Source organism: Phycodurus eques, chromosome 2 (assembly GCF_024500275.1).
Source record: "Phycodurus eques isolate BA_2022a chromosome 2, UOR_Pequ_1.1, whole genome shotgun sequence".
Taxonomy (NCBI): domain Eukaryota; kingdom Metazoa; phylum Chordata; class Actinopteri; order Syngnathiformes; family Syngnathidae; genus Phycodurus; species Phycodurus eques.
The window spans coordinates 12761448-12778198 of record NC_084526.1 but is presented as its reverse complement, the minus strand read 5'-3'; the positions used below and the strand labels follow the sequence as shown (position 1 = coordinate 12778198).

The following is a 16751-nucleotide window of genomic DNA, read 5'->3' as shown; positions in this document are numbered from 1 at the left end:
AAAATGCATACATTCCTTGAAGTTCAGTGACTGTTTTTCTCAATGTCTTAATGTCTCAAAAGTGTTCTCTGTCAATTGACTGTCTGTTGTCGTACTAGAGCGGCTCCAATTACCGGAGACAAATTCCTTGTGTGTTTTTTGGACATACTTGGCAAATAAAGATGATTCTGATCCTGTTCATGGAACGTGACTTTGGGAGAAAGATGGACTACACCCCGGAGTGGTCGCCAGTCAATCGTCTGGCACATAAATAGGCAGACAACACTCATATTTAGACAATCACTGGGTAGGATCTGAACCCACGCTTCCTGAACAGATTTCAGTTGTGTGAACCACTACACTATCAGTGACTTAAAATAATTACATTTTATTTGTAATTATTTAATGACATATTTGTGTTTCATGATACTGCAGTGCAGGCGGCACGGTGTTCGACTGGTAAGAGCATCTGCCTCACAGTTCTGAGTACATGGGTTCAATCCCCGGCCCCGCCTGTGTGGAGTTTGCATGTTCTCCCCGTGCCTGCGTGGGTTTTCTCCGGGCTCCAGCCCTCCCGCGACCCTTGTGAGGATAAGCGGCACAGAAAATGGATGGCTGGATACTGCAGTGCATTGAAAAGCCACATTGAAAGTGTCACAAAAAGCACGATGGAATGTGACATGAAAAACTATATGGCTATGTCAAATTGATCTGAATGTTTGAATTGCAGCATGAGCCTTTCCCACAACAAATGCTACAGTGTCGCAACATGTTAATTTTATGGCGGAGACGCTGCAGTATCGGCACGGTGACCTCTGGTTAGAGCATCTGCCTCACAGTTCTGAGGACCGGGGTTCAAATCCCGGCCCCGCCTGTGTGGAGTTTGCATGTTCTCCCCGTGCCTGCGTGGGTTTTCTCCGGGCACTCCGGTTTCCTCCCACATCTCAAAAACATGCATGGTAGGCTAATTGAAGACTTTAAATTGCCCGTAGGTGTGAATGTGAGTGCGAATGGTTGTTTGTTTGTATGTGCCCTGCGATTGGCTGGCAACAAGTTTAGGGTTTACCCCGCCTCCTGCCCGAAGATAGCTGGGATAGGCTCCAGCGCTCCCGCAACTCTTGTGAGGATAAGCGGCTCAGATAATGGATGGATGGATGAAGAGGCTGCAGTATATCTGACATATTATGCATGCATTACACATGGTTTCCAAACACACAACCATGACAGGCAGGACACATGTAGGTAATTGTTATGGAGCGTCTAATTTAAATGTAAAAGTAAAAAATGTAAAAGTAATTCTGGCCCACCAAGTAATCTGCCTAATGTTTCTTTCTAACAGCCTATAGAAAGGATTCCTGTCTTTTGTGTGCCTGACAATAAAGGTCTTTGTCTGCCTTGAGTGCACATTGCTGATTTCAGAAACTGTCACTCAGCAAAATGTGATCAAGAAAACAAACAAAACTACTAAAAAATAAAACTAAACTTTTGTGTTTTTTCCCTCCAACTTTTATTAACAGTCCAAACAACAAAACAATTAGTAGCTGAAATGTGTGCTGCATGTGGATGTTCACAAGTCAGTCAGTTGTACAGTAAAGGCGTCTGCTCAACAACGTCTGATATGAGTTCTAATGTTTTACCGTCTCAATGTGTCCTCTGAGAGCCCCACATCATCGGACATGTGCTAAAAAGATGGAGTGCTGAGGCATTAAGAGGATGAGCCGCAGAAAGTGTTGCCGTAATAGATGGCTTGTGAAATTGATATGGTATTACTTTCCAATGTTCTCCTACTCTAGTTAATAGTGGAAGGCACCGTCGAGATTGAATGTTTTTCCTTTCATTTCCATCCTATTTCTTCCCTGTTACACCCTCTTGCAGTTTTTCTTTTTCTGTCCCCTCCTCATTCTCACCAAACAAACATACACATCATTCATGGTAGAAATCTGTGGAGGAACTACTGCAGAGATGTCAAATTTCAGCTGACAATAAATGAAGAGGTTAATGCGCATTTACTGGTAGTTTGTTAAATTTACTGGGATCATGTTAAATTATTGTTTGCCTTACAGACAACAAAAAAGAGCACCTACAGTATGTCACATGCCATCATCTGAGTCTGCTTAAAAATGTCCACGGTTCAGCCTACAAGAACTCAACTTGGGCTGTTTCACAAGTGGACCGTATTTTCACAACCATAAGGCGCACTTAAAACTCTTAAATTTTCTCCAAAATGGACGTGGCGCCTTATAATGCGGCGCGCCTTACGTGTGCACTGAGTTCCACAATCTGTAAATGTTGTGTGACTTTAATGAGCGCTCAGCTTGACTGACTGGGAGCACTTTCCTGCCGACACGCTGCTTATATAGAGGAAGGCGGACGTGACTGAGGACAGCATGTGGACGTAAAGGGGGAAGGGTGCGCATGACAGAGGACGCTAAAGACACGCCCCCAGTAGATATATAGTTCCTGTATGTGCATCGGTTTGGCTAAGGACCCCCGAAAATGGCACCTACGAAGAGACACGCTTACGAAGCACAGTTTAAACTGCAAGCTGTCAGTTACGCGGAACATGGGAATCGAGCAGCTGCGAGAGAATTCAAGATCAACGAATCCATGGTTCGTAAGTGGAGGAAGCAGGAAAACGAGCTTTGCCAAGTCAAGAAGACGAAGCTGGGTTTCCGCGGAAACAAGGCGAGGTGACCCGAGTTGGAAAAGCAACTCGAGCAATGGATTAATGAGCAAAGAACAGCCGGGAGAAGCGTCTCTACATTCACTATTCGACTGAGGGCAATAACGCTTGCAGAAGAAATGAAAACCGAACATTTTCAAGATCCGTCTTGGTGCTTTCGTTTTATGAAACGGCGCCATCCGGGCAAGGTCTACCGTGGCGCAGCAACTTCCGGCGGATTACAAGGAAAAGCTGTCCATCTTCCACTCCTACTGCAGTAAAAAGATTGCCGACCAACAGATCCAGCCCAACCACATCGCCAACATGGACGAGGTGCCGCTCACTTCCGACATCCCGGTGAACCACACTGTAGAGAAGAAGGGGACCACCACTGTAGCAATACGCAGAACGGGGCACGAGAAGTTGGCTTATACTGTTGTGCTTGGTTGCCATGGTAATGGACAGAAACTGCCACCTATGGTGATTTTTAAGAGGAAGCCACAGCCTAAAGAAAGGTTTTCACCCGAAGTCATCGTTAAGGCCAATCAAAAGGGCTGGATGGACGAGGAGAAAATGAGAGAGTGGCTGAGTGAGGTGTACTTAAAGAGACCGGATGGTTTTTTCCACGCGTCACCGTCCCTGTTGATCTGTGACTCCATGCGCGCCCATCTCACGGCCGCTGTGAAAAACAGAGTGCAACTAAGACTGGGAGGCAACGGCGGGTGAGTTACGCCACCATATGTGAATGGATTGTGGATGCTTCGGCTAAGGTATCTGCTTTGACCGTTGTCCGAGCTTTCACGAAAGCCGGCATCATTGCTGAACAGCCCCCCGGCAACAAGACTGACTCTGACAATGACGAGAGGGAACCCGGCGTGTTTGTTGGGGAACTTGCCCAGCTGTTCATTTCGGATACAGAAGATGAGGACTTTGATGGATTTGTGGATGAGGATAGATAAAAAAATAACGTGAGTACATTGTTAAATACTTAAATAAAGTACAACCGAACTCAGTTTTGCTCCCACTGGCTTTTTAAAAACATTGTTTTACCGTGCATGCATGCTACCGTATGTTTTAAGCTAGCGTATGTTTGACCAGGCGGCACGGTGGGCGACTGGTTAGAGCGTCAGCCTCACAGTTTTGAGGACCCGGGTTCAATCCCCGTCCCCACCTGTGTGGAGTTTGCATGTTCTCCCCGTGCCTGCGTGGGTTTTCTCCGGGCACTCCGGTTTTCCTCCCACATCCCAAAAACATGCATGAATTGGAGACTCTAAATTGCCCGTAGGCATGACTGTGAGTGCAAATGGTTGTTTGTTCCTATGTGGCCCTGCGATTGGCTGGCAACCAGTTCAGGGTGCCCGATGACAGCTGGGATAGGCTCCAGCACCCTCGCGACCCTAGTGAGGAGAAGCGGCTCAGAAAATGGAGGGATGGATGTTTGACCATGCCTACGCCCAATAATACGGTGCACCTTATGTATGTGTTAAATACAGAAATAGACCCCGTAACTGAGACTGCGGCTTTTAATACGGTGTGCCCTATGGTCGTGAAAATACGGTAAACATACGGTAAACAAAAAAGTTAACTCAAGACCATTTCTTGTGGCTAATTTACCTTAATTTATGTTACTTTATAAAGATTTCATTCATTACTGTTTAGTTATATTGTGGGGAAATATCTGAATTTTGGACACATTTGAATATTTTATACTTGTCAATTTGACATTCTTGCTTTGATTTAAAAAAAAAAAATACATCAGAAGTTGGCAGCACAGAATGGTTAGCACATCCGCCTCACAGTTCTGAGGACCGGGGTTCCCAACCCCGTCTGTGTCGAGTTTGCATGTTCTCCCCGTGCCTGTGTGGGTTTTCTCCAGGTACTCCAGTTTCCTCTCACATCCCAAAAACATGCATGGTAGGTTAATTGAGGACTCTAAATTGCCCGTAGGTGTGAATGTGAATGTGAGTGCGAATGGTTGTTTGTTTATATGTGCCCTGCGATTGGCTGGCGACCAGTTCAGGGTGAACCCCGCCTCTCGTCCGAAGATAGCTGGGATAGGCTACAGCGCGCCCGCGACCCTAGTGAGGATAAGCGGAACGGAAGATGAATGAATGAATGACATCAGAACTCTGTTACTCTGTGCTTGAATAATTATTTTGCACTTACTTGCAATACCTCAAGTAATTAGTTGGAGGACTACTTTTACTTGAGTCATATTTCTCTAAAGTAGCAGTACTTTTAGTTGAGTACAATATTTGACTAATATGCCCTCCTTTGATTAAATGCCATCATTGTCCTAATATAAGATAACAGTGCCAAAAGAACAATAGGCTTCGAGGTGGGCAACAAAAAGAATAAAAAGGGATTTTTTGGGGGGGGGGGCGGGGGGTATGTGTATGTTTTAGTAATTTTGTTGATCATCGGAGGACAGAGCACAGGGAATGTGAAAAAAAGCAAAAGATCCGAGGCACACAATGAAATTGGAATCTCAAGGAAGGACACAGCTAATTCTTTCTCTCTCTCGAGCCTTATTTCGTTTGGGCAGCATCCTAGTATTAAAATAGGAGGTGAATCTGCTATTCAGTTGCACAAAACCAAGCTTGCACAGTCTACATTCTGGCTCGCACATGCATGCAGACACGCATGCGGACGCACAAACACACTGCAGAAAGGCGGTCTTGAGGGCTCAGTTGAAAGGAAAAAAGAACACATAGGTAATTATTCTGATTAAAAAGCATGCAGCCCCGTACATTGTAATATGTGTGCTGTTTTCTCATTTTCTCATAATTCACATTTAATTTAGGCTTACTCTGTGTGCGTTTTGTATTTAACATATTGTTACGTGTTGGTTCTTGGATCGAAAAGGGCTGTCACATGAAAATAAACTCATTGACAGTTGTGAGCGTCAGCAGAAAGGTGATAAAAGAAAGAACTGCATGGCGTCATTGTTCATTCAACTGAAGTCCCCCAATTGATTAACTACACACTTAGCCTCCCGGAGCACTTAAAGGCCAATGGTAGCTTTGCCTGCATACTCCACTACATACAGATGTGCGTCCCAGTGCTCCACAAAACAAACAAATCTAAGTGTGTATTTGTGTGTGTATGCGTATTGCATAATGTTTCACAAGTTTCTCCATCCAACCATTTTCTATACTGACTTTGGTTGAGAGGCGAGGTACACCCTGCTTGGGTGGTGTCAATTGGCAGCCGCATTGGTTCCTCATTAAGACTGCTGGTGGGGGACGGTGGCGCCCCCTGTCGCTCCTCGGGCCTGCTTCCTCCTCTTCTCTCCGGTCCTTGCGTCCGGATGCGGTCGTCTCCCCCTCTTCTCTTTTGAGGGTGTGGGGGGTTCCCTGTCGACCGTGGGGCCTGCTTTGAGGTTTTGTCACTGCCAGGTCCACCTTGTACACTCTGGGGTGGGCAGGTAGTGGGCGCTTGCTGGGATGGGGGGGGGGGGGGGGGGTGGGGTACTGCGGGGATGGGTGTGACGGTTACAAGATACTTTTATTGTCAATTATTCAATATGCGTAACACATACAGAGGATTGAAATTACAGTACTCAAGGGCCCGCGTTGCTACAAAAGACAGTACAAATAAAATCAATATAAAAGCTAAATAAACTATAGTATCCATCCATCCATTTTCTGAGCCGCTTCTTCTCACTAAGGTCGCGGGCGTGCTGGAGCCTATCCCATCTGTCATCGGGCAGGAAGCGGGGTACACCCCGAACTGGTTGCCAGCCAATCGCAGGGCACAAACAAACAAACAACCATCCGCACTCACATTCACACCTACGGGCAATTTAAAGTTGTCAATTAACCCACCATGCATGTTTTTGGGATGTGGGAGGAAACTGGAGTACACAGGAGGAAACCGGAGTGCCCAGAGAAAACCCACGCAGGCACGGAGAGAACATGCAAACTCCACACAGGCGGGGCCCGGGGATTGAACCTGGGTCCTCAGAACTGTGAGGCTGACACTGTAACCAGTCGGCCTCCGTGCCGCCTAAACTATAGTATATACAATATGAAAAATTATTAATTGAATGTGCAAATATCAAAGGTCAGGTGACGTGTGCAACATAGTCAAGGTCAGAGAACTAAGGCAAATAAGACATTCATAAATTAGATGACAAAACCCCAATGCTGCTAAAGTGGCTGGTGCGACCCTGAGTCTGCTGTGCGTGACGGTCGAGACGCTTTGATCTTCCGCCTTGCCTGCCCCCCAGGTCTTTTAATGCACTACATACACTAATTTCTGGGGGGGAGGTTGGATTAGGGTCGAGGGGTTTGGCTGTGGGGCAGCAATGCCCGGCGACCCTTCCCTGGCCACTCCAGATTTGAATGCACTACACCACTCAGGAGCCACTTATTGGTAGGGGCAATGAGTACCAGTCGGGGACCTGGCAGTCATAGTAACAGGGGGTTAGGTGGGTTTCCAATAGGCTCATGGCAGTGCTCCTAGGGCCGGGCCCCTCTGGTTGGATGGCCGCTTGGGTAGGGGGCTCCCCTCTCATGCACCATGTCTGCTCTCCGCAGTGCCATCCTTATCGTTCCCATGTTGGGCGTCTCCATACACCCTCCTTTCCACCAATTGGGAGACACTGTCTAACATTCTGGCTGGGCGGGGACTGGCTACATCGGCGGCGGGCGCTGCGGTTTGGTGGGGGGCGTTTCGCTCTCCTGGGAAGGGGGGGGGGGGGTTAGTTGGTGGGTTTGGGCCCTTTAGGCCTCCTCCAGGTGGCGGGCTTTGGGGTGCCTCAGTGGGGCCGGTGGACCACCCTCAGTGTGGGTGGTGTCCCGTCCACTGGGTCGCTCTGGGTTGGGCTCCTCGGCCTGACCCCGCCTCTCGGGTCGGTGGGGTGGGGTCCTCAGACCCCGCGGTGCAGGCGCAGCAAGTGCAGCAAGTGGCGGTCACTTCTGAAGGTTATTGGGCATGCAAGACAATTCACTTGCATGTGTCCACTGATACTCACCTCTGGGACCTATTCGCTTAGTGTGGGGCCACTTACTCATTGTGATAAATAACTCATAACTATACAAACTTCCTGGGTATCCCCTCACTTGCACTCTTTTTCTATAGAAGTTTAGAATTTACATACCCACTCCCACCACACTATATCTGTATAGCCGGGTCCACTACCTCTGTCATGCTTGCGTCCCCTCCTGTCCTTGTCCTGTCCAGTCCTGTCCTTCCTTCACAGGATGTAGCACTACTGCCCCATACAACACTTGAATCTAATGTGTAATTGTAATAGGCATATAATTATTTACTTGCCTCATCTTTCTTACAGCTCATGGCCTGTCTTTTCAGAATCCGAATCATCTTTATTTGCCAAGTATGTCAAATAAAACACAAGGAATTTGTCTCCGGTAGTTGGAGCCGCTCTAGTACGACAACAGATAGTCAATTGACAGAACACTTTTGAGACACAAAGACATTGACAAAAAAAAAACAGTCACTGAGCAATAAAGGGTTGCTAGTTATCTGGTAATGCCGGTAAAAAAAATGTTTTGACAATTGTGCAAAAGATGCAGAATCCTCTAGCACAGTTCGAATGACTAATATTGCAATAGTCCAGTGCAATGACCATTGTGCAAAGGGCACTGAGACTTCAAGGAGTGTATGTTTGTTTTCCTCGATGATTCCATGTCGCGGTCTGCTCAGTGAATATGGAAGCCGGGAAGCATGACGGCGCCATCGGGTACAGCCAGGTCTCCGTAAAGCACATGGCGGCGGAAAGTCCGAAGTCTTTACTGGTCTTTATCAGGAGATGAAGCTCGTCCATTTTGTTGGGTAGGGAGCGTACATTCGCGAGGTGGATCGACGGGAACGCAATCTGTATCCTCTCTTGCGGAGTTTCACCTGGATGCCGGCTCGCTTCCCTCTGTGGCGTCGCCTCCGCCTCCATGCGCCGAAGACCGCGGACGCCGGTCCGGTGAGTAACTTGGGGTAAAAACTGAGCGGATTTGCAAAAGTTGGTGAAAGAAAGTCCAGAGTAGCCTCCTTGATGGTTAGCAAGTCTCCCCTTGTGTAACTGAGTTGTGTAATGTCTCCAAAGACGAACGAAAAACACAAAACCAAACAACAACAGAGAGCGCGTAACCGAGGCGACCACACTGGTAGGCGCCATCTTGGATTTTGGATTGGATTGTTGTCCTCTCTTCCTATATTATTTAGTTATCATTTCACTTTCTCTCACTTTTGTTTTTTCTGTCACTCCCCTTTAAAACTAAGTTCTGTCTGACTGAATTTTCAATAAAAATTCATAATAATACAAAGAACCACAGTGGCGGCTGAGGCACAGTAAAACTGTTCCGGCATAAAAGGGTACAGATCCTTCTTTCTGCTTGACCTAACAGCCAGAACAGGACAATAATAATTTATAAAAAAAAAAAAAAAAAAAGTAAAATAAAAAGAGGTGAGGTACACCCTGGACAGATTGCCAGCCAAGGACATGGCACATAAATATACAGTGTAACAACCATTCACACCTCTGGGCAATTTAGTCTTTTTTAAATTAACAAAACATGCATGTTTTTGAAATGTGGAAGGAAGACAGAATAACTAGAAGAAAATCTGGGTAAGCACAGGGAGAACACACAAACGTCACACAGAAAGGCCCAAGCCAAGATTCGAAACCAGAATCTCTTACTGTGACACACTAACCACAGAGCTCAACTTTTTATCCATTTCATGGTTCCTTCAGTAAATAACTGCACTTTAATTTACCTTTCGGACAACAATCCAGTAGCCAATGATACGATCTGTGGCCTCGGGGTCTTTCTGGGTCCACTGCAGGTTGTAAGAGTAGTTGTTCCCTTTTAGAATCCTCACCGGATTGGGCGTGTCAAAGTAGAATTCAGCATTGTAAGGTTGTGCTGGTGAGCATTGAAAGAAACAAAACAGTGTTGTTCTTAATTAAGACAATGGTTATGTTACAATCTGCTCTTGCTGTTGGTTAGCATTACTTCGTGGGAATAAGGCACATTTGAGAGGGTGAAAGTTTAAGATAGAAACCCTTAAAAATGTTGCCGCAAATCTGAATAAAGGAGTTTACATGCAGTTGAACCTCTCATGTCGAAATGTCTCGACGTCTTACAATTCAGAATTTGACCACAATTTGCATGAACAATACATTCTATGTATTGTCCACAGTTCAATTAGCATCAAAGGAATAACTCTGCATGTTTGGCTTGTTTTGCAACTTTCTTGCCAAAGGAAGAAATACCCTCACCAAGTAAACATCAAAACAAGTAGACCGTGAGAAGACTATAAACACCTGTCACCCAAGGTGTGGACTCGAGTCACATAACTTGGACTCGAGTCAGACTCGAATCATGAATTTGATTCCTGTAGACTTGACTCGACAATATGTTAAAAGACTGGACTTGGACTTAAACAGCAATTACTTGTGACTTCACTTGGACTTGAACCCATTCACTTGTAAAGACTTTCTACTTTGACCTGAGCACTGAGAAACCAACACTTTGTAGCTTTCTCTTTCTATAGCTATATGTGCAACTTACTGTTTTAGTACAGGAAATTATGATAAGTGACAACATAATGCTGAAGGTTTAAATTATTATTTACTTGGTTAAAGTGTCCCATGCCATGAATGGTAATGTGTTGTTTGTTCTTATTATATTTTAACTGTTAACGCCCTGTTGAGGAATTGACCCAGAGGTCATTCTTTCACACGTGAGTTGGCAAAATTACTCCTCTGAGATCTCTAGCTTTGTTAAAAGCAGCAAGCCATTGTTCGTTTTATCCAAGGACATTCCCAAGCGGGCTACCACAGCTGGCTGGGTAGCTGGTGGGAATGTCCTGATTATGGAAATTTACTGAATCTGATTTAAGGACCTACCTTATAATCTGTCCTTTTTTCGAGTTGCAGGTTCACAAAGAGAGAGTGTGGGGAGCAAGATGACAGCCGGCCAACTCCCACTCAGCTCCGCCCCTCTCTTCCCCCGAGTATCCAAGACATGCGGCCGCAAGTCGATCATCGGCCTAGGGTGTCCTGGTGCCAAGTGCACATATGGACACCCTTATGCTCGAACATGCTGTTCGTTATGGACAATCCGTGATGAGCACATAAGTCCAATAACAGACCTCCGCTCGGGTTCTAATCGGGGGGCCGTTCCTCCCAATCACGCCCTTCCAGGTCTCACTGTCATTTCCCACGTGAGCATTGAAGTCCCCCAGCAGAACTACGGAGTCCCCAGTGGGAATGCTCTCCAGCTTCCCCTCCAAGGACTCCAAAAAGGGTGGGTACTCTGAACTGCTGTTTGGTTCATAGGAAACAAACAACAGTCAGGACCCGTCCCCCCAGCCGAAGGCGGAGGGAGGCTACCCTCTCGTCCACCGGGGTGAACCCCAATGTACAGGCGCCGATATATATATACATATATAATATAATATATACATATATATATATATATATATATATATATATATATATATATACGTATATATGTATATATGTATATATGTATATAATATATACGTATATATTATATAAGATATATAATATATAGGTATATATATATGTATACATATGTACGTATGTATATATATATATATATATATATATATATATACACACACAATAAATATACCCACACCTGCTTGGTGCCTCTCACCGTGGGCAACTCCAGAGTGGAAGAGAGTCCAACCCTTCTCGAGAGGACTGGTACCAGAGCCCAAGCTGTGTGTGGAGGCGAGCCCGACTATATCTACTATCTACAGAACTTCTCAACCTCACACACCAGCTCTGGCTCCTTCCCTGCCAGAGAGATGACGTTCCGCGTCCCTAGAGCCAACTTCTGTAGCTGGGGATTGGATCACCATGGTCCCTACCTTCGGTCACCGCCTAGCTCACAATGCACCCGACCCTTATGGCCCCTCCTACAGGTGGTGAGCCCATATACCGGATTAAGAATGTTAAATGTTACCTAAAAAAGAATCCCTGTGCAGATAATAAAGGTGCTGACCGTTAGAGTGCATTTGTATTTGCATAATTTTCCATGAAAAGGAAACATTGATCGACCAACAGATTTTTTTTAGATTTTATGTTCTGTATAGGTCTTAAAAAAAAATAAAAAAAATTTATCAGTAAATAATACATAGCAAAATTTAGACATATTCAAGGAGGTGGATAATTTGTTGCTGATCTAATTCAGGAGTGTTTGTCACTGCATTGTCATTTTGTGTTTTACTCACCAGAGACATCAAATCTGCATGTGGATGTTCCTGCATTATTGCTGACTCTGCACTCATAAGAGCCGTTGTTTGCGGGCTCCAGTTTGAATTTCAGCTCTGGGGTCTCCTTCAGGTCCGGCATAGGCATACGGATAAAGTCTCCGTTGCGGTACCAGCGGATGTCCGTGATACGTGGCGGGTTGGAGCGCAGGACAGAACATCTGAGGCTCATCATGTGATAGTTCCTTGCACGTGTGTCGTGATGCACTGGGTCCAGAATGGGAGGATCTGTGAAGACAACAAGAATATAACTTTTAGTCTGTCTGTGTAATTTAGAATTGTAGACACCGACGTCTGACTTGGAACTTGGTTGCCACCTGTGTATAGTCTAATTTATGTGTGTATTTCTGTAAGTTATTAAAAAATGGTTTAATATGTGTACCAAAGAGAAGGTTGATGGATGTCGTGAGGGAAGACATGAGGGCAGTTGGTGTTCGAGGAGGATGCAGGAGATAGGCTTACATGGAAAAGGATGACGCGCTGTGGCGACCCCTAAAAGGACAAGCCGAAAGGAAAAGAAGAAGAAGAAAGGTGGCACAGCAGACGTGTGATTAGCACATCTGCCTCACAGTTCAGAGGTTTGTGGTACGAATCTTGGCTCCATAATCTAAGCCTTTGCTGTAAAACTGGAAGCATTTGCTGTAAAATAGATCCAGTATTATAATGTATTTTTATTATCAACTATAATGCGCCATGGAGCAAAAGCAAAAAAAAAAAAATACAGGCCTACTGTAATCCTTAATTTTTACTATAAACTGCGTTGCATCATGGGAAGGAGGACAGAAAAGAGAGGTACCGAAAGAAAATGTTTCCTGAGAGCCAGCAAGTTGGACAACTTCAATTCGATGTGTGCCACCTGAATATAACTTGCCAGTTTGGTGTCTGGAATTGAATTCACATTTTTGTCGATCTAATGTCGTGTGGAAATGACATTTTCTGTTACATCTCCAGCTCAGCATCTCGCCTGCCATCTGCCAGTGGATTTACAGCTTTCTGACTGGCAGGACACAGCAGGTGAGACTGGGGGAGACCACCTCATCCATACGCAGCATCAGCACTGGGGCACCCCAAGGTTGTATCCTCTCTCCACTGCTCTTCTCTCTCTCCACGATCAACTGCATCTCAACGCACCCGGCTGTCAAACTCCTGAAGTTTGCATATGACACCACTGTCATCGGCCTCATCAAAGACTGTGACGAGTCTGGATATCAACAGGAAGTGGAGCGGCTGGAGCTGTGGTGTGATCCCAGTGAAGACTTTGGACATTCAGCCACCCTATGCTTTACAAAGACTTGGCTTTGTGAGGCTGTCTTTGATGGCTCCGTAAAGCTTCCGGGGTTCGATCTTGAATGGCCAGACCGCATCATGGAGTTATCAGGGGAAACACAAGGCGGGGGGATATGCTTCTATATCCACGAAAAATAGTGAACTGACGTCACAGAGCTCAGCACACACTGCAGCCCGCATTTAGCATCACTGTTTTTTAACTGTAAGCCATTCTACTCGCCTCGTGAGTTCGCATCTTTCATTTTTGCCGGGGTTTACATTCCCCCTCAAGCTAACACGAATGCCGTACTGTTAACGCTCGCTGAAAAAGTAAAGGAAATTTTTAAAAAAAACACCCAGATTCACCCCTCATTATTCTTGGGGACTTTAACAAAGCTAAACTCAACCACGAACTCCCTAAATACAAGCAGCACATCGACTGTCCTACCAGGGAAAATAAAATTTTCGACCACTGCTATACTGTGCTAAATAACGCATACCGTGCCATACCTCGCATAGCTCTGGACTCGTCTGATCGCTGCTTAATTCACTTAATACCAATATACAGGCAATAACTTAAATGCACGAAGCCTACGGTGAAAACAGTGAAAAAGTGGACCAACGAAGCAAATATAGATCTTCAAAGCTGTCTAGACTGCACAGACTGGAGTGTCTTTGAAAATTCAGCCTGGATGAATATACGGACACTGTCACATCCTATATTAGTTTCTGTGAAGCGGTGTGTGTACCAACAAAGTTATTTTGCACGAACAATAACAACAAACCTTGGTTCAAACTGAAGCAACTTCACCAGGCTAAAGATGATGCATATCAAAGTGGGGATAGGGCCCTGTGTAATCGAGCTAGAAACCAGCTGACTAAATAAATTAACATTGCAAAGAGAAACTATGTAGTGAAGTTAGAAAACCAGTTTACAGCTAACGACTCTAAATCAGTCTGGCATGCATTACAATCGCTAACCAATTACAAGCGACCAACCCCCCAAGCTGAGAATAATAAAAGACTAGCCGATGACTTGAACACCTTCTACTGCAGATTTGAAAAGGACACTCTCACACCCCACAACCACCCAGCCGCACCACAGACCACCATCACACGTCTGACTTTGTATTGACCATCCACGAACAGGATGTGTGACGCATCATCAAATAACAAAAGATTAACAAAGCGGCAGGCCCAAACCCTGTGTCCCCATCCTGCCTCAAAGTCTGCATGGACCAGCTCACTCCAGTCGTCACACAGATCTTCAATAGATCTCTGGAACTGCGCAGAGTACAATCCTGTTTCAAATGCTCCTGCAATCTCGGGTCTGAATGACTACAGGCCTGTCGCCCTGACATCTGGTGGTCATGAAGTCTTTTGAACGCCTCATGCTGGTCCACCTCAAGAGTGTCAAAGGTCCCCTGCTGGACCCCCTGCAGTTTGCCTACCGAGCAAACAGGTCTGTGGATGATGCAGTCAACATGGGACTGCACTTCATCCTAGAACACCTTGACGGCGCGGGGACCTACGTGAGGATCCTATTCGTGGACTTTCGCTCTGTGTTCAACACCATCATCTCCGAACTCCTCTCCTCCAAGCTTCTCCAGCTCAGCGTCTCACCTGCCACAACCTGGAGCTGAAAACGCTCAAGACTGTAGATATGATCAATGACTTCAGGATGCATCCTTCGCCACAGCTGCCCCTCATGCTGTCCAAGTGCCCTGTGTCAACCGTCGAGACCTTCAAGTTCCTGGGAATTACAGTCATTCAAGACCTGAAGGGGAGATAAACATCAACTCCATCCTCAAAAAAGCCCAGCAGAGGATGTACTTCCTGCGGCTTCTGAGGAAGCACGGCCTGCCACAGGAGCTGGTGAGGCAGTTCTACACAGCAGTCATCGAATCAGTCCTGTGTTCTTCCATCACCAGTCTGGTTTGGTGCTGCTCCAAAAAGGACAAACTCCGACTGCAACGGACAATCAAAACTGCTGAAAAAGATTGTTGGTACCCTACCAACCCTTGAGGACTTGCACGCTGCCAGAACTAAGACAAGAGCATGCAAAATCCTCTTGGACCCTCCACATTCTGGTTACCACCTCTTCCAGCTACCTTCCCTCAGGTAGGCGGTACTGAACAATGCAAACTAAAACAAGCAGACATTCCAACAGCCTTCCCTATTGCCATTAACTTCTTAAACAGTTAACTTACAATTCCATTGCAACATGCTGCCAATTTTTTGTCTTGAGTTTGTTGTCACATTTCTGTTGGGCCAATTATACATTACTCGTGCACTCACTGTAGTAGTCTCGCCACGCTGCACTATTTGCATATCTGTTGTTGACCAATACTAACCCTTCCCTATTGCCATTCACTTCTTAAACAGTTAACTAACAATTCCATTGCAACATGCTGCCAATTTTTTGTCTTGAGTTTGTTGTCACATTTCTGTCAGGCCAATTATACATTACTCGTGCACTCACTGCAGTAGTCTCGCCACGCTGCACTATTTGCATATCTGTTGTTGACCAATACTGGCCACTATGTGCCTGAGTAGCATCTGCAACATTTGCACAATCGACATTGTCCCATATTATCGCACTACTAGTCACTTTAAACTACATACCTTTCTTGAAGTCTCTGCACCCTTTGCACAATGGTCATTGCACCGGACTATTGCTCTATTAGTCATTTCAAATTGCTCTAATTGCTAGAGGACTCACAATTGTCAAAAAAATAAAAATAAATAGAAATTGTACTGGCATAACCACATTACTGACAATATTTTATTGCTCAGTGACTTGTTTTTGTTTTGTTTTTATTGTTTTTTTAAAATGTCTTTATGTCTTAAAAGTTGTCGTACTAGAGCGGCTCCAACTACCGGAGACAAAATCCTAGTGTGTTTTTGACATACTTGGCAAATAAAGATGATTCTGATTCTGATATGTGCACTTGGCACATGGACACCCTAGGCTGCAGTTCGATGATCGACATTGTGGTCGTGTCATTGTTGGCTCCGATGGTGGGGGAAGATGCCGGTCCAACCTGGACCGGCACAAAGCGTATTGTGAGGGTCTGTTGGGAAGGTCTGGCAGAATCCCCTGTCAGAAGGAGTTCCAGAACTTCACCCACATCCCGGGGGAGGTGGGGGATATTGAGTTCAAGTGGACCATGATCCGCGCCTCCATTGCTGAGGTGGCCGGCCGGAGCTGTGGCCGTAAGGTGGTCGGTGCCTGTCGTGGCGGCAACCCGCGAACCCGTTGGTGGACACCGGCGGTGAGGGACGCTGTCAAGCTGAAAAAGGTGTCCAGAGGCAGCTGATGGGTACCGGCTGTCCAAGCGGAATGCAGCTTTGGTGGTCGCTGAGGCAAAAACTCAGGCGTGGAAAGAGTTCGGTGAGGCCATGGAGAAAGACTTCTAGACAGCTTCAAGGAAATTCTGTTCCACTATCTGGCGTCTCAGGAGGGGGAAGCAGTTCACCATCAACACTGTGTATAGTTGGGATGTGGTGCTGCTGACCTCGACTTGGGACATTGTGAGTCGGTGTGGAGAATACTTTGAAGACCTCCTCAATTCCACTA

General features: G+C 45.8%; 1 protein-coding gene across 2 annotated transcripts in view; it reads right to left on the bottom strand.

Annotated features, from left to right (window-relative positions):
• Positions 1–16751, bottom strand: part of LOC133397153 (MAM domain-containing glycosylphosphatidylinositol anchor protein 1) — a 264188-nt gene that overhangs the window by 56840 nt on the left and 190597 nt on the right. For both annotated transcript variants that reach the window (XM_061667731.1, XM_061667740.1), the window contains exons 10-11: positions 11867–12133; positions 9377–9525 (exon numbers count right to left, since the gene is read on the bottom strand). In XM_061667731.1, the coding sequence (XP_061523715.1) occupies positions 9377–9525; positions 11867–12133 (416 nt within the window). The remainder of the gene's footprint in view (positions 1–9376; positions 9526–11866; positions 12134–16751) is intronic.